Below are 18,149 nucleotides of genomic sequence, written 5' to 3'. Positions count from 1 at the left end.
GAGAGCCAAGTTCAATTTGACTCTTGAGGTTTGTGTTTTTAGAACTTCAACCTGAGCCAAATTTCTTGGGGGTCTCCTGCTTCCAAAAGAAAAATTCCAAAAACTACTACATAAGACAATATTCTAACTCAAAAATAATTATATTTAAGACATGGCAATCTAAACTAGATCTGGTCATAGTGAGTAAGGGAGAAATTACAATGTAAGTAAAAATTAGCATCTGCTTATACACAGCTGTGCACAACTCAGAAACATTTTCTTATAAACAGAATAAAATACAAACCAGCAGCAGATGTGGCTACTACTTCAGAAGGATGAATTTTACATAGCTGTAAGTAAGTATGAGCCAGACTATTTTGGGATGCAGGGGAGAAATAATAATAGTAATAAAAACCAATGATTGCACTATTTAAGGTTATTTTACTAGACACTCCCAAAAAATGTAGTCTCAGAATCTAAAAAGAATGGCAGGGTAGTTAAAAAATCTAGAAATAAAGTTGAAAACAGCTGTAAGATTTGAAAAATGACTGAAAGGAAGGAACATTCACAGTATTTACTGAATGGGAAAATATTAGGAATGTGAAAACACTGAAATAATAAGATAAAGGGCAAGGGGATACATGGCCAAGCAAATAAAGGGTAGTATGAGTACATTATTTAGATACTATTAGGAACAAAAAGTATTCTAACAATGTATTATTAATTAATAGACAGAAAGGTAGAACTGCCAATCTTCATGCAGAAATATAAAACATTTTAGTGTATTCAGGTCTGAACTTGTGAAATAGATTACTGATGACCTTGCTGGAGCGAAGAGCTTCACACTGTGTGAAGTAGGTCACACAGCATCTACTGAACACACACACACACACACACATTTTTGAATCAGAAACTCCACATAACTTGCAGCAGAGAGTTGCAAAAGAGATTTCTGAAGAATATCTTGGATGCTTAGAGTTAATTTTCAGTAACTCTTAGAACTCTGAGGAAGCCCCAAAACACTGAGTTGTCTCCATTCCCAGTGAAAAAAGTACTATGGTTCCAGTGTTTAAAAAGATGAGTAGTTCACTGTAAACCTGCCATCTTGACATTTATCTGAATTAAAATAATGCAAGAGATAATGTGGAACTTGAGTCAGAGTAAAAGCAAAGAAAGAGGACTAAGATCAATCAACTTGGTGTTATGGAAAAATAAATCCTGGAAAAACTAAATAAATGTCTTTCTTAATTGATGATGAGGCTGCTTCTTAAAGCTTATACTGTTCCTACAATGGAGCATTCAAAAAGACAGCAGTCTTGGTATTATTTTGATTAAAGAAACAGACTACAGAATCAACTTTATATGGATTAACACTGGCTAGAAAGGGGTTCAGAACCAATTCTAAATGGGCAACTATCAAGTAACTTTCTTTCTAAGAATTTGCCTTGCTTCTCTACCACTTAATATTTTTCTGGACAGCCCAGAATAAGACACAAAATAATCACTAATAAAGTTCATAGATTATTCCACTTCTGAGAGAATACCAAATAAATATAAAGCAGCTGCTGATATAAGGTAACATGAATCTTTTTGGATAACAGCAAATCATATGAATTTTAAAATAGAATTAAGGATATACATTTAGAAACAAAGAATGAAGGTTGTACTTACAGCCTTAAGGACATGGGACGTCTGTGATACTGAGAATCTTAAATAACTTTTGATCATGATAACTAATTGAACATGAGTACTAGCAGAATATTTTAGTCAGAGACTAACACTGTCTTTTGTCAAAAAAAAACCCAAAAAACCAAAAGATAAATGATTAAAAAAATGATAGGTAGATTCAAATAAGAATTAGATGGCTATTATTCCTCTGCCCTGGACTCTGCTGAATCTCCTATTTGAAGACTTTCTTTCACTGTGGTGCATCCACAAGGGTGCTGATAAACCGCAGAGGTTTTAGGGGAGCAAGAAGAGTTATAAAAAGATTAGAAGACATAAAAAGCCTGAAGGAGTTTCATCTGCTTATAATTTACAAAAAAACATGCTAAGAGGTTACAGAACAAGTTAAGTAATGATCTGCATGAATATAGACAGAAGAACACAGTACACTAAAATGCAGCAACTTTCTATGCTCAAGATTAAAACTCAATATACTTAATTTGGAAATGAAATTTTAAAACCTACATTCAAACCTTAAAATTGGCTGATTTTTCTGAAATGTAGCTTTGGTTCAAACAATCCTTAATTCAGACAAGTCTTATGATCTACAGAGAAAAAATATTCCATTCTGGCTACTATGAATCAGTGAATAATATTCTAACAGGACAAAAAATACATTTCTTCTTTTATTAATAAACTACTTACTTCGGCATGTTTTCCCATCTTGCCTTAGTACAAATCCATCGTGGCATTGGCAAGTGTATGAATCATCATTATTAACACAAAGATGTTCACAGCCATGACTGACTGATTTGCAGACGTCTTTATCTAGGAATAATTTAGATTTTATTTACTACAGTTTGATGAATAAGAACACTTCCAAAACTTTAAAGACTAACAGTAGTAAACTCCTTGTAAATACAGAATTTATTCTCCTTTTTGCAAGGAAAAATCTCCTATAAGAAGAGCTGCCTCTAAATAATATATTTCTTCTGTAGATGTCTGAATATAAAAAATATAGTAACATTAAAATAACTTACTTTTACATGTTTTCTTGTCATCCCTCAATACAAAACCCTCGTAGCACTGGCAAATGTATGAACTATCAGTATTCACACAAATATGCTCACAGCCATGGTCAACAGAATTGCAAACATCTTTATCTGTTAAAAAAAAAGATTGCCGTATTTAAAATATATCTTCAAATGCACAGATTATAAAGAAAATCTATTGAAGAGAAGGATACTTACTTCTACATGTTCTTCCATCTTCCCTTAGTGCAAATCCCTCATAACACTGGCAGATGTAGGACTCATCAGCATTAACACAAACATGTTCACAGCCATGGTGAACTGAACTGCAAATGTCTTTATCTGAGAACAGTTGATGATATTTGGTTAAAGAAAATCTACAGCAAATGTATCATGCAGGGAGAAAGAATAGCTTTCATTAGCTCTGCTGACACTAATGGAATAAACAGGGTAAATTTTCGGCAGCAAACACTTTTAACAGTTAAAATATGTTAACTTTTTTAACATTTTTGAGTATTTTCTGTTTACAGTCTGTCACTTGATCCATTAAAATACACTATTTTTGTCCACAGAGTCTCTCACAAGCATTTGGAAGGTCTAAATATATAAATACATAAATACTACTCCTATATGATACATATGAAGACTACTCCTTTATTATGACAGTAAACTGTTGTATTTGTTTGAATGCTTCTCAGATCTACATACTGTAAATAAAATTCTATGAGTAATTCTCAGAGTACTTACTTCTGCATGTTTTCCCATCTTCTCTCAGCAGAAAACCCTCATGACACTTGCAAACATAGGAGTCATCTTCATTAACACAAATATGCTCACAGCCATGGCTGACTGATTTGCAGATGTCCTGTCCTGGGAATGATTGATATACATGTAGGTTTTGAATGAAAACATGTTAGAGAAATGTAGTTGTCAAAAGAAGTTTGTTGCTTCTTTTCCAGTAAGAAGTAAAAAATGCCCCTTTCCTTCCTTGCCTGATGTACATGCAAAAGTGTTCAACAGATACCAGTCACTCACTTCTGCAGGTCTTGCCATCTTCTCTCAGTACAAATCCTTCATGACACTTGCAGATATAGGAATTGTCAGCATTAACACAAACATGCTCACAGCCATGGTTGACTGATTTGCAGACATTTTTACCTGGAAATAATTTAATATATAAAAAATTCTGTTAGTTAAGGGCAGTATGTTCAAAGTTAACTTGCTTTTAGTTTATCCTAACTTTTTGAGAAGGGCAGAATTTGTCTCTGCACAGAATAACAAAAGAGGGTGATGTTATGAGACACCAGCTAAGAATAAGGAGCTTTTCATTTGTCATGGCAATATCTGGATGCCTTTAATTTTTTTTTTCTGTAAATATTTTTTAAGAGCAGATGTTGATATTAGATATTATGGGGATTGCAGTTACAAAATACTGAATGCCTGTGAGTTTTTCTGAGATTTATCCATGATTCTTCTTTGATCACTTGGTGACTTATGCTACAAAAGTTGAAAAAAATTTGCTATTAGTCTTTTTCCTTGATATCTGCCACTCATCATAACTGTGTAATACAGTCAAATTTGTAACACAATTATGACATTTCTGTTGCAATCACCCTGATCCTGTTGGACATGTTGGACAAAATGAACTTTTCATTAATAATGTTGCAAGCTTCATACTGGGTAAGACTTTATAAACATTATAGTTTTGCCTTGAAATTTTAGAAAAAAAATCACAGTCGTCCCAGCTCTGGATAGTTTTGGATCCACAACTGTCCAATTTCAGGGCTACTTTTTAAATGGCACTGATGTTTAGGATGTGATTCAGGTGGCTAAAAGTATGCACTCAGCATTTTTGATGCTTCAGCATATCCAAGATATTGGAATACTGCTGGTAAATATGACACCAAAGGGGAAATACAACCTCTAGAAATCCTTGAACATTTAGGGAATCCAATCCTACCTTACAGATTTCTTCTATGTGTGTAATATTAGACTCTAAGTTGCTGAATAATAACTTACGTTTACATGTTTTCCCATCATTACGAAGCCTGTATCCTTCAAAACACTGACAAGTGTAAGATCTGTCACCATTTACACACATATGTTCACAGCCATGATCACTTAGAGCACAATGGTCAACTCCTGTAGGAGCAATTAAAATTATTTAAAAACTTAACCAATAATGACTCAATTATTTTTAATCTCTAGTGTTTGCATTCCATATAAACAAGTAAATATAAATACATTGAACTTAAACAATATTGCTTAAACAAACATTGCTTAAACAATAATTCAATTTCTCATCTGATTATAAAGCTTCAATAAAATGTAAGAGGTCCTAGTGAGGTCCTACTTTTCATTTTTTACTTTAAGCAGAGTTGAGAACTTATACTTTTCTGTGTTTAGCCTAACTAAACAGAGTCCATGTCTGGATTGGATTAAAGTGTATTAAAAAACCAAAATACTTTGGCAATGATTTTATATATGACACTGGCAAAGACATAAAAGCTACCTTGTGAACATTCTTTAAATAGTCTCTAAATGGCCTGAAGTGAAGGTGGCAGTCCCCAGAACTCACTTATGGACCTGACCCAGTTCCTGTGGCAGCAAGAAGAAAACCTCTCAGATGTCAGTGGGATTTGGCGTGAACTACTCAAGATTTTACAAAGAATTGCAAATGACAAGTACTATCAAATGTGGTCCACTTTTCATCTCAAATTTCCCAAGTGTTTCTTCTCTGTCATAAAGACATATGGCTCCTGACTCTTTGCAAGCAGGACTTGCTACTGTCTATTGGGTACACACACTTATTTTTGTGTAATGAGTTGTCAGAGTACAGATTTGGTTACCATTCAGGTGTTCCCATAGCTTTCTTAAGATCCTTGAGCCAGTGTATACAACACTAGAACGTCCCAGATGTTTTCTCACTAGGACTGGTATCTGTTAAATGCTAATTCCTTCCTCTCAACTTATCATTCCGGAAATTGCAAAGTGCCAAGACTCTCTTCATGGTAGCCTAAAAATGTTCACAAGGTTTCAACATCTCATCTACAGCTCAGGAATACAACAAATCTTTCCTAAATATATATAAGAACAAGATTATGAGAAGAGGAGCTATTCAAAAAAGCTCAGTTTCATGGCACTCAGCACTATTTTCATAGAATCATAGAATATCCTGATTTGGGAGGGACTTGCTAGGACCAGTCAAAGTCCTACTACTGGCTTTGCACAGGACGGTCCCAAAACTCACACCATCTGTCTGAGAATGTTGTCCAAATGCTTCTTGAACTCTGCTACTAATAGGTTTCCAAGTACAGCCTGGAGGAAAATAACTCAGGAATGAAAAATCATCTCTTGTTACTAGGAAGGAAAACGGATTTTCTGTTTGCAAGTTGAAAAAAGTCCATTATTTGGCTGTTTCTAAATTTTCAGTGGTACTACCAATAAATATCTAAAAAATTGTTTTTAGTAGACCCTAATGTTGTACATGTACACTAATCATACTTTTGTGTTACTGTCTGCCCCTTTCTAGAGAGCTGCAGTGGCAGACAGAAGCAAAGTTGGTCAAGGTATTGGATGGAGCTACGGAGGCAAACACAAAGATAAATAAAATAAAAAGGCAAATTGCTTTTGCTGATTTGCCTCACTTCTCTCTAGATAATTTTTATGATGGAGGACTTGCAGTTTGACTTCTCTTAAAACTTTGTGCCTGAGAGCAAGAAAAAGGGTGAATCCTGGAGCTGCTCCAACACTCAACAAGCTTGAAAGATAATATACCTCAAAAACCTGTAAAAAGTGGACAGAACACTCTCACCGAAGAGGTCCGTAAGAACTCAACAGGTAAAATGCACTCATATTGTTCTTTTTCTGGCACTTTCAATACACTATTTTTCCCGTGAAGGAAGCCATTCAACTGTTTGTGAAATTGTATAAATTCTCAATGATCATTAGATTTATAAAGAACAGAGAGCTGCCAGGACAACTGCTCACTTATTAAGGGTTCCCATGCTAAAGGTAAAGCTCAGTGTGGGGCTCTCAGTTCTCCTCCTGCCCCAGGTAAGGTGGGGCAGTTTGTCTTGGGGACACTGCTGTCCAGATGACCTGTCAGACACATTTGTCATGTGACTAAAAAACTGTCCTCAGACCTGGGGATGAATAGGTCTCCCAAAACTTTCCTGAATATGTGAGGACTAACAGTTATCTTGACAAGTATTCTTTCCTAAATACTTTTTCTGTTTCTGCTTCCAAATTACTAAAGTATTACTGAAATGCAGACTGTAAGAATAAATTGAAGGTGAGACTTTTTCCCTGTAGGAAAACAAAAAACCTTTCCCAAGGGAGCTGAAATAAAGGATGTTCTCGCAAGACTCACGTGAGCAGGTTTTTAGGTCCTCATTGATGACAAATCCTTCAGAGCACTGACAGACATAGGAGTCTCCTGTATTTAGGCACAATTGCTCGCAGCCATGATTGCTTTCAACACAGTGGTCCACTCCTATTGATTTGTGTTAATGATTGAAGAAATCACATTGGTGTCTTAGATACATAAACTATGACACTGTAGTTAGTACATGAGCAGAGCAAGGGGAAAAGATTAGTGCAGCTTTTTAGTTATGCAAGTATCCCCACCTACTTGAGTAACCTGAGTTAATTAACAACACCTAAGTGAAATTAATACAACAACCCCACTTGGCATATAGCAAACTTGGTGAAGTGCAGATTTCCTTTGCCAAAAATCACAATGTGATTGAACTAACAAAAAGTGGAGAGAAGGGAGAATCCTGAAGCCCAGACTGGTCTCACCCACAGAATCATGCTTTTCTTTAAAAAGCACGACTCTCTCTTCTGTTCACCATTAAATTTTTGCATCAAATATGAGTATTAGTAATTTTTGAAATAGGAATTATGGCTTTCAGATTGTCTCATAAAGATTAAATTCTTTTCTCAACAGGACAAGAAATCACCAATTTAAAACTTTAACTGGCCAACAGGTTCAAGCAGTTAAAGCCTCATGGGGGACAGATAGAAATTACAAGTGTGAGTGTCTTAACATGTTCCATTTCTTTGATTTTCCTATTCCTATTCCAAGTAAGGTAAAATGGAATATGTCTTTTAAGTCTTGTATGCAACTAATTGTGTGAAAGACAAAAGGTGGGGCAAGGCAGAGAGGTGTGAACTAGATTTAAAAAATACATATCCTCACAGTGGACAGCAAAGCTGTGAGATACATGCACTTGCACATGTACTATGCAATTTGCTGACTCTGTGAGTACAGAAAAAGGACAATTTAGGGAAAAAAAGCTTTGAACTTCCTCATAGTGTTTTACTGATGGTTTGTTAATGGCTAATTTTAGTTATATAGGCCCAAATCACTTTAGCTTAACTTGATTAAAAGTAGTGGAGTTCCTTCAGACACAAACATAGTCTTGCATGTCTCCTTTGCAAATCATTTACAGATGTGAACAGACATGTCTGCAGCAATTTGTTTATATTTAAAAAAATCTGTACTTCATGTTAAATCACTTATTTTAAATATTTCTGTTTATTGGTTTATTTAACTAAGCAACGAGCTTGCAGTAATTGGTCCAGATTGGCCATTATACACAGAGAGACAACGTACACTTGAACAAATGAAGCTGAGGTGTCAGTTTTTACTAGCTAAAGCAAGTTCCAGCTGGAACCTCCTCCTTTTTCCAAGAGTTCACATCATTATGAAGAGGCTTGTGTAACTTCTCAGAGCACACAAAAAATGTGGAAACAAAAAAAAAGAAAATACCCATATTCCCTGTGAAAAATTACATCTGTTTGGCTCCATCTTTTCAATACAAACACCCACACCAATATGAATTTTTAATGTTCAAATATCAGGGGGTCTCATGCAGAATTTTGTAACACACTCTTTCAAAGAGTGCAGTAATCACAAAGGTGCTAATTACCGGACTTTGGAAATCATTTTAACTGTAAATGTTGTAATTATATGTGCTTTATTACATGTGTAAAAAAATGCAAGCAGGGGAAAGGATGAGGAAGGCTCACTGTTTTTACAAACAAGGAATGTCTCAGAATACATTAATTTTTAGAAATTCAACTTGAGATAGTCTAAAACTATAATTGTCAAAAAGTAGCAACTCATCCAGATTACCTTAAATATGCCTTCATCACAGTTTCTTTAAAAATGACTATTCCCTGTCCTACCAAGTGTTTTAAAAACTTCAGTGACTGAGTATTCCTTTGGAAAAGTATGTTGTAAGTACATAGGGGAAAAATGCTGCCAATGCTTTAGGTGATATGCAAAATGGTTCTCTGCAATAAAACTCTCTTATAAAAGTGGGTGATGCCAAGTGGGCAGTGCTGTTGGGTTTCTCTGGGGCAATACCAATCCTTTGTTTAGCAACATTCTTCTGAAAAAGGACACTTCATTGAACGGATCACTGAAGGTGCAAACACAGAGGAGAGATGGATCTCTTCACATCCCCAAATACCAGCATACAGCAGTAGGAGGTGTGCAGGTTACACAGCCCATAGCAATGATATGGATGTTCAGCAGCAAGCACTGCCTTCCTGATAGACAGTGCCTTTGAGCGAAATGGCTGAACACATTTCCCCGGTTATTCAGATTGGAGAAAATGATGCCTTAGTTCTCTGTTGGATCAGGGATCTCACTATAGCATTACTTCACTAGGCCTGGCTTCTGGTGAACTTTGCAGTAACATAGGTTTGCATGACTCAGAAACATCTCAAAATGGACCCAGGAGTGTTTTCTCACTCTGTTCACACCTCTCCCTTGCAGCAAACTAGTCACTGCAGTTCATGAGACACACTCATTGCTGCACGTATCGTCGTGGTGTTCTTGGGCATATCTGGGATGACATTTGCACACAAACAACTCCTCCATGTTAACACATTCATGTTCACAGTCATGCTGACCTAAAGCACAGAAGTTTACTTTTGTGGAGAGGAAAATTGAAGCCAGCCACAAGGGCTTCTAAAGTAAAATGGCTTAGAAAAACTCACTTTTCTTAAACAATACTGGATTCAGTGCTTTGGACACCTGCTAAAGCTGACAGTGAGACAAGGATCTGAGAGCAGACTGCACACACTCAGCTATGTAAGGCTTCACTTTGACCCCCACAGATCTCCTCCTGTAGTAAGCAGAAGTCACACATGGAGGTGAAGGAGGAATGCCTGGTGCTTGTCACCACTCACCTATTGTCCCTGATTTCTGAAAAGGGCATACATGCAAACATACTGCTTTATTTCACAAGCTTAGCTAACATGGCCCTTGTTACAACAAGATTTGGAATAGGAGCCTAATCCTGGAAGCATCACCAGATTTGCAGCCAAATCCAAAGCCCCATAAGGAAAAATACCTCAAATGGGAATTACAATTTGCCTTTAATTTGCAATTACATCCTTGGCAATAAATATTTAATATTATGCTGTTCTTTTGTTCTCTTGGCTCTATTTGCTCTACCAAGGCTATTGAATCTATAAAAACCTGAATGTATTAAAATACCATATAGATAATAAAAAGCAGAATAGCATGGATGACTGCAAAAGCAGCACTGTGTAGACAAAAATGCTTTGTGAGAACGTGTCTTTAAGACTGAACAAAAATATCATTTCCAAACCAGGTATGCGTTTTATGAGTGTCTAGAAATAGAATTAGATTGCTCTAAACAAGTTTATTATTCATAAAATATCAGTAGTACAATTTTCTCCTCCCAACAACTGAGTCACAAGATCAGCTATTTCATTTTGCTGAATATATTCTCTCTAAATTTTAAGACATCACAGTAAAAATCTGCTGTGACTCCAGGCCTCCAATCAAGAAGAACTGTAACACTAAGTCATTCTAAAGTAAATGGCATGTGTGACTGGTTTGTAACACTGACATTGCTCATGCTGTTTTTACAATTTTTTTAGGAAATTGTAAAGCTTCGTGTGTGACTCGAAGATGATTTTGATAGCTGTGTTGCCTGTTCAATACATTTCCAAGCTGATGAAATGTATCTGTCCTTGGCTAAACCAGCTGGGTAAAACATGGTGATTTTTTTTTTATTTCAAAGCTGTTAGTGTCTTTAAGAAGCCAAGGCCAGAAAGTTTCAAATAAGTAATAAACTTTAAGTAATTTTGGTTCCTACATTAATCCTCAGGTTTTCATAAAAGTCTTCAAAAGTGTCTAATATACAAAGTAATCTACAAAACAGAGAAATGTATACTTTCCCAGCATGATTCATTCAGTTAAATTCAAGTTTATAAAGAAACATTTGTTTATATTATTTATAACATTTATAAAGAAACCTTAATTACACAGAAAACTTCCATCCTTTCAGAAGGGAAACAATTCACTGCAGGTTCAAGAAATAAAAGCAGATGAACTTTATTATGTCCAAAGGATTACTCACTTTTGCATGTTTTCTTATCTGGATTAAGTCTAAACCCTTCTTGGCATTGACAAAAATAGGAATCATCTGTATTAACACATTCCTGTTCACAACCATGGTCCTGAAGAGAACAATAGTCTGGTTCTAAACAACAAAAACATTTGTGCCAGTGAGTAATAAAATTTCTCAGAAACAAACTAGGTAAAAATTAGTTATTTTGTTTTCTTTTACCTTTTTTTTTCCCTTAGGCACCGTTTTGGTGTTTTACCATATTGTTTCAAACCATGAAAATAAAATGTTTCTTTTTTTCAAAATACTACTTTGTATACTACAAAGAATTATTAGAGAACAGAAATAGTTAATGCAGTAGAGAAGTCAGAATCCTAAAATCCTATTTTGCAGCTAAGCCTTATACATTGCCTCATCAAAATTGCCTCTACTCACTCAGAGCAGAGCATGTTAGACATGATGTGTAATAAACACACAAACATGCTTTTGAATGCCATTCATTAGATCACAGCAGGACAAAGAGGCTATCAGGAGTGTGGGTGTTTTTAACAGCTCTGAATGCTTGCTTCACAATTCTTCCATTTGAAATGCCCATGGAAGAGAAGATGACCAGACTAGGGACAGCTACCACTTGTGGATAAAGTAACTTAGAAAGGATAGCAATTGTGCACTAAGCACTGAGATATTTCCCCTATAGAATTCATCATTATTGATGAAGTCAATGAACCTGACATTCATTTAGATGAAGATCACTTATCACAGATCACTTAGTTTTGTATCAGTGTAGTTAATTTATATTAGTGAAAAATGCTCCTATCCCCTCAGCACTGCTAAAAGTAGATAAACAAGTCACTCTTCAAAAAACATCCAGGCACTTCTGAACACCTCATTATAAAACCTGAAAACTCGGGGGGTTTCATTATTCCCAGAAGTTAATTAATTATTATTCCCAGAGGTGATTTGCTTTCAGAGGCATGGACAGTTCTTTCTTTGCATTTGTGGCCGGTTAATGGAATTGAGTCTTTATATATGATGAAAGCCCCTTGTGATAATAAACCACTTATATTTTCAGAATAAACAAAGTGGAATGTGACTTCCTAAGAAAACTCGGAAGGACTATGTTATAATTTCTGAACACCACTCTGTATATTAATTAACATTGATAACATTAATTAACATTTCCTTTACCAAAGCTTTTTTTGACAGCATATGCACATACATATATACATAACATGGAGATATCTGTTTACTAAAGTGAAAATTAGAAAATATATTTTTGCTTAAGAGGGCACTGAAGAGACAGAACCCATAAAGCCATGTGTGTGCACCAGAGGAATGTACTGTATGCCCTCTGGACCTAAGTAGTGCTGTGGTGCATTTACCTGCTCAAATCCATGCTACTCAAGGAGAGACTTTTCCTGAATAACTGATTCTGAAGATGACCACAAGGGCTGAAAAATATGTATTATCTTTGTTGAAACCTTGAGGCTATTCTGTTTGGGACACTAAAAACATGGTTTATAGTGTGTTTATCAACACAGCCCAGGTTAAGGATATTAACAGAGCCTTGCCCAGCTACAAATTATGTGAACCCAGATCTCAAACAGGCCTTTCGTAAAGAACAGTAGAGGCTCAGCAGCACCCAGTACAAGCAGAAGCTGCCATCTGTCCTCTTGAGGGGAGCAGCAAGAGTGGCAGGAATCTCCTTAAGAGTGGCTTGAATGTCCTCCACCTGCCTCACCGATAAACCAAACTTGCTGCACTCTTCCAGTCATAGAGCACTCTGATGGTGCTGACAAGGTTGGCTTCATGAGCACTGCTGCTTGTGTTTTATTCTAAGAACTTTGGAACAGTTCCCAGAGAAAACATTTGTTAGATATGCATGACCATACTGACAACACTTACATTTCCATGCATTTCTTTGTAGCCATGAGCATAAAGGCTTACTTTCTATTTTTAAAAGGGAAGTCAGGATTGTGAGACAATCATGAGATCTCAGGAGTGGGCGCCTCAGGCCTGCTTGCTGATGCAGAGAACTGGTCTGGCATGTGTGAGTCTTGACCAGCTGGCCATCATCCCTGAGACTCAGTACATAAGCCAAATATGTAGAAATTTATGTTAAATTTTTTAAGTCACAAACATTTTTAATCCAGTGATCTGTAGTTTGTTTGTTGGCATTGTTTATGCAGACTGAAACTCAGTGTGATTCATAACATATGGGAACAAGGGGACACTTTTGCTCTGGAGAGCTCTCATGCTGCCTTGACTTTTGCAGCATTAAGAGCTACACAGTTCTTTCATTCATGCTTTAATTTATCCACAAGGCTCAGAGGACATCAAGTGTAAGGAATAGTGGCTTAGTAAGTCTTATTTGTGCTTATTTATGCCTAATATACTGTCTCAAGCAACAGATAGAGGATAGAGAGAGGTCAAGCCTGAAAGACTACTTTCCCAGAATATTCCCTCAGATGTCAACATTCTGTGAATCATCAATTTAAATATGTTAAAATAATGCATACAGTTAGGCCATAAACTAAAAATCAGTCAAGGCATATGAAATGTTTATGCAGTTTTAAGGACTTTCTTTGGTTCAAACTGGAGGAGAAAAACACTGCTCAAAATCCAAATTCTTAAAGCAATTAAAAAAAACTCGTGCTTGGGCAGTGGAAAGCACACTAAAATAAGATTTCAAATATGTATGGATGTGGAAGTATAATTAGCCAGTCCTTAGCTGACAGATACTTGACAAATGAGAATGTTAATACAATCAACAAATGATGTTAACCACTACAAATACTCTGGCCCTTGGGAAGCAGAAATTTCATCTCCCCTGACTCTGACCATCTAAAAATTATGTATCCAGTCTGGCAAGTCATCGAGACCCCCTATATGCTCAAGGCAAATACAGGCACTTCCATAAATTTGTGCCAGAACTGGGAGTGTTCACCTTTGAGAAGTGTATGTTTCATTCCCTTAATGGTAAGAACACATGTACAGACAGGATTACATTTTTTCTCCCTAAATGTTAAAGTAGAATAGATATCAACCATAATACACAATAGAAATACAATCTATAGGCTAATCAAATCTCTCACCAGAAGGACTGAAATGCCCCTCACACAGAAATGTAGTGCTATATTGATGCATTTTTTCAGAGATAGTTTGAACATACTTTTCAATGATATGGGCTAAATTCATCACTGGCAGCAGCAATCATCTGAAACTAATGGAGCTGGCCTGCTTACAGGCACAATAGTAATATTTCTTTATCAAAGTCCTCATTTATGAAGAAAGGTAACCAGGAAGGTACATTAAGGTTTTCCCTTGACATTTCCTGAAAGGGAGTTATGACATTGATCACTGTGGACGTTTTAGTTTGTTTTCCCAGTTACAGGAGGCTTTGGCATGAATATTTTCTGGTCTGTCAGATCCTCTCCACTTCATGGCCATTCCTAACTCCAGTAATGTTTGATCTTTTTAGCCTGGTATCAAATTTGACAAACAACAAACAAGCAAAGCCATGAAGTTATTATAAGCTGGTGGAAACATGGAAGCCTGGTAGAAGATACTGATACTGACAGAGCTTTGCCATATCATCAGAGAACTCACTCTGGAAAAAAATCCACAGAAAAACAGACTGCAACGTTTCTTCTGATTGGGAAACTACTCATTATTTTAGATCATCTTACAAAGCAAACTGATTAGAAATTGTCTTGCACAGACTTGTTTGTTTACCCAGCTAGGGAGATTATATTCTAACTGAAAAAAAAAATGAATAATCAAAGAGAAATCCAAGGCAAAGTTTCAGCTTTTTGCTGTTGAAAAAGAGCTGGGTTTCATGTTAAAAGCTTCCTGTTCATAGGAGGGACCTTCACCCTTAGGCACTCCCCTCAACACAACTTGCTTTGTTTTCAAGACCTTTGGTTTCCAGTGCACTCCAACCTGATCCATTTCTATACCTGATGCATTAGTCAGCATTCCCAGGACTAGTGGGAAGATTACTGCTGACATCTGGAAGACAGAAGAAGTATAAACTGTTCATAATTAAACTTTATCACAACTTACTTCCACAAGTTCTTTTGTCTGGATTTAAAGTGAACCCTGGGTGGCATCTACAGTAATAGGAGTCCTTGGTGTTAACACATTCATGTTGGCAACCATGGTTATCCAAAGCACAGTAGTCTACAACTGAAAAAGAACAACAAACATGTGCAATTAGGAAAAAAATTAGAACTATTATGCATGGATATTATGGTTCTAGAGACACACAGTAATATAAAAAAAGGAAAAGCTGATGTAATTGTGTTGTGAAAAGCTTGTCTGCAAAAAGTAGTCCACTCACAACAACAGTTGGTAAACCAGATTTTAAATATGTCCTGAATAATTTCTCAATTTTGAACATTTATCAGCTCTCAGATTGTCAGGAGCCTTCTCAACATGTTTTCTCATATCTGGAAACCATGCCTCAGTGAGTAACTGTCCAGATGTTCAAACTGTAGGCCAGGGCATAGAAAAGTTTGTTTGATTTAGTTCTGTCTTCTGTCTCTCAAGTCCCAGTCCTGGAATTGCTCTACTTTTCCTTAGTTCCCTCCCAGCTGTATTAATTCTCAAGAGCTGTTCCTGTAGCCTGAGTATATAGGAGAATCTTGGCATTATCTTCTACACTGAGGACTCTCACAGTGCATTCATTCCCTCTAATGTGCTCCAGATTTTTTCTGTACAAAGCAGCTACAACTGCAAAGCCTGAGAGCTTCAGGCTAATATTCACCATGGATATTCTGCTTATATAATGCCTTTTGCAAGGAAAAAAAAAAAATGTCACAGGCAGTCCTGTCACCTATTTAATAAGTCTGGTCATTTATTACACAAATCCATATTTAAAAGTTAGACTGCCAAAGGGTAATAAAATAATACTTCAGAGTTTACTCTGTCAAGCCCATTCAAAGTTGCTAAAGAAATTAAAGGATTTTTAAAATTTCTTTGTAGGTTAAGCTTCATCTTCACAACAAAAGTCTTAGAAAAAATTAAAGATAAGTCACAGAGCTGGTGCTCTCCCTGCAAAGAGCTGCCAGGCCTACATTAGGAAAGTATACCTGGTTCTTTCTGCAGAAGTATACCTGGTTCTTTCTGCTAATGTGCTTAGCTTCATACCAAGACAGGTTCCTCTTTGCCAACTGAGTAAATTTTTTCACTACTTTATACTGCTGAGTCTCACAAATTTCTTTAAGAGGCAGTAATTTGTTTTAATGCAATCAATTCTTTCTTCAACTGCCCCATCTATATAAATCATGCACACTCAGGTGTGCTACTATATTTAGTCAAGGTCATCTAGTCAGGAAAGCAGATAATCTATTCAGCTATTTTGAAAGACTTTCTTTTAACCCTTCAGAATATTTGCATTGAATCAAGTCAAACTACTTACTGGCTACCATGTGATACCATTTTCTGGGCAGGAAACTTCCTGTTTCCAGACTGAATCGATTCATATTAAAACCTATTTACTGAATACACGTTTCAAGAATATAATGTGTCATTCAATTAGCTTTTCTCTTAAATGAATTCTAACATGCACATTTTCAAGTGTTTAAAAGGCACATTAAGAAATAGGTAGGCCAAAGAATACATGCAATTTAGCATCATGCCTGGGAAATAGCCAATATGGATGTCTTTGTAAAGTTACCTCCCCCTCTGCATTTAAACCTTAACAAAATTAATTTATATTACAATATCTACAACTGCCCAACTAATGATGAACATTGAAACAGTGAAAATAGAATATTCAGTTGGAAGAGACACACAATAACCATTTAGTTCAACTCCTTGACCAGTTCAGAGTTGACTTTGTCCAAATGCCTCTTACACACTGACAGGCTTGGAGCATCCCCCTCCTGTTGGAAGCCTGTTCCAGTGTTTGAACATCTTGGTAAAGAAATGCTTCTTAATGTCCAGTCTAAACCTCCCCTGGCACAGCTTTGAACTATTCCCACATGACCCATCTCTGGAAGAAGAGCGTATTTTATGCTAAGTCATGAGATATACATGAGAATGTGAAAACTTGAGATTTCACTGTTCTGAATTTTATCTCATGTCTATTTCAATAAGAATTTTTTTCTAGATGACTTATTAATGTCCTTTTTAGTGAGCAAACTATTCATTCAGTTGTCATCTCTGCATATTTGCTCCACCTTGTTTTTCTCAGTTGGTATTAGTAAGTGATGAAAACCATTTTTTACTTCCAGTTAGCAGTTCTGCACTCTGGGTGCTTACATTGCCCTCTCTGAACCATGGACTGCATGGGTTACTTTTCTCATAAGAGGTTGTTTTAGCCCTATAATATTTATAGAGGTTATTCAGGTATGGGAGGATGAAGGAAGTTAAGGAGAAGAAGGTGTAAAGCAAGTAAAGGCATAAGGAGGATGAAAAAGAATGTGAGGGAAGAACAAAACACACTCAGGGAAGACTCATATGAACCTAAGAAGCAGCCAAAAAAACCCAGCAGTGCCAGGACTGCAGAGAGGTGCCAGCAGCCAAAACACTGCCAGAAAAAGGGGATCCAAGCCCAGCAACTGCAGCAAGATGGATACAGTCTAGCACTAGTGCCAGGAAAGAGAGGACAGCATGTCCAGCAACACCAAGGTGGAGAGACTGAGTGTCCAGCAGCATGATGGAGAAAGGGTAGCTCATTACCAGCAAATGTCAACTGACAGGACTGGTCCATGTGAAAAACAGTTCAAAAAAGGCAAAGTGATAGCACCCTGCCAGCCAGATTTACTGCTGAGCAGACAGTTTCAAGTATTGTTTAGCCCACAAATTCATACATAAACTGTGCATTGCCAACTCTTCAGAGTGGTTGGTTGTTCAGTGGTCAGCTTGAATGGATACTTGTGAGTTCTGGCGGTGAGATTTCATGTAATTATTGCCATTCAGGTAACTGGCTGGCACATGTCAATAAAGCAATTAATATCACCACTGATCCTTAAATTAGCCCATCAGAAAAATTTAACAAACATGCCCGTGTAATGAAGTTTTGGCACTTTCTCATTTGCTTTTGCTTGAGTTAAAACTTTAGAAGTCTTAG

The 18,149-nt window shown here is 36.5% G+C and overlaps 1 protein-coding gene across 2 annotated transcripts in view; it reads right to left on the bottom strand.

The window, feature by feature from the left end:
* Window positions 1–18,149, bottom strand: part of MATN2 (matrilin 2) — a 68,321-nt gene that overhangs the window by 15,587 nt on the left and 34,585 nt on the right. For both annotated transcript variants that reach the window (XM_041470910.1, XM_041470911.1), the window contains exons 6-14: window positions 15,137–15,259; window positions 11,084–11,206; window positions 7,048–7,170; window positions 4,695–4,817; window positions 3,711–3,833; window positions 3,423–3,545; window positions 2,895–3,017; window positions 2,685–2,807; window positions 2,350–2,472 (exon numbers count right to left, since the gene is read on the bottom strand). In XM_041470910.1, the coding sequence (XP_041326844.1) occupies window positions 2,350–2,472; window positions 2,685–2,807; window positions 2,895–3,017; window positions 3,423–3,545; window positions 3,711–3,833; window positions 4,695–4,817; window positions 7,048–7,170; window positions 11,084–11,206; window positions 15,137–15,259 (1,107 nt within the window). The remainder of the gene's footprint in view (window positions 1–2,349; window positions 2,473–2,684; window positions 2,808–2,894; window positions 3,018–3,422; window positions 3,546–3,710; window positions 3,834–4,694; window positions 4,818–7,047; window positions 7,171–11,083; window positions 11,207–15,136; window positions 15,260–18,149) is intronic.

Source organism: Pyrgilauda ruficollis, unplaced genomic scaffold (genome assembly GCF_017590135.1).
Source record: "Pyrgilauda ruficollis isolate IOZ18807 unplaced genomic scaffold, ASM1759013v1 scaffold25, whole genome shotgun sequence".
Lineage (NCBI taxonomy): Eukaryota > Metazoa > Chordata > Aves > Passeriformes > Passeridae > Pyrgilauda > Pyrgilauda ruficollis.
The sequence above is the reverse complement of the archived record's forward strand: the minus strand, read 5'-3'. Positions and strand labels throughout refer to the sequence as shown.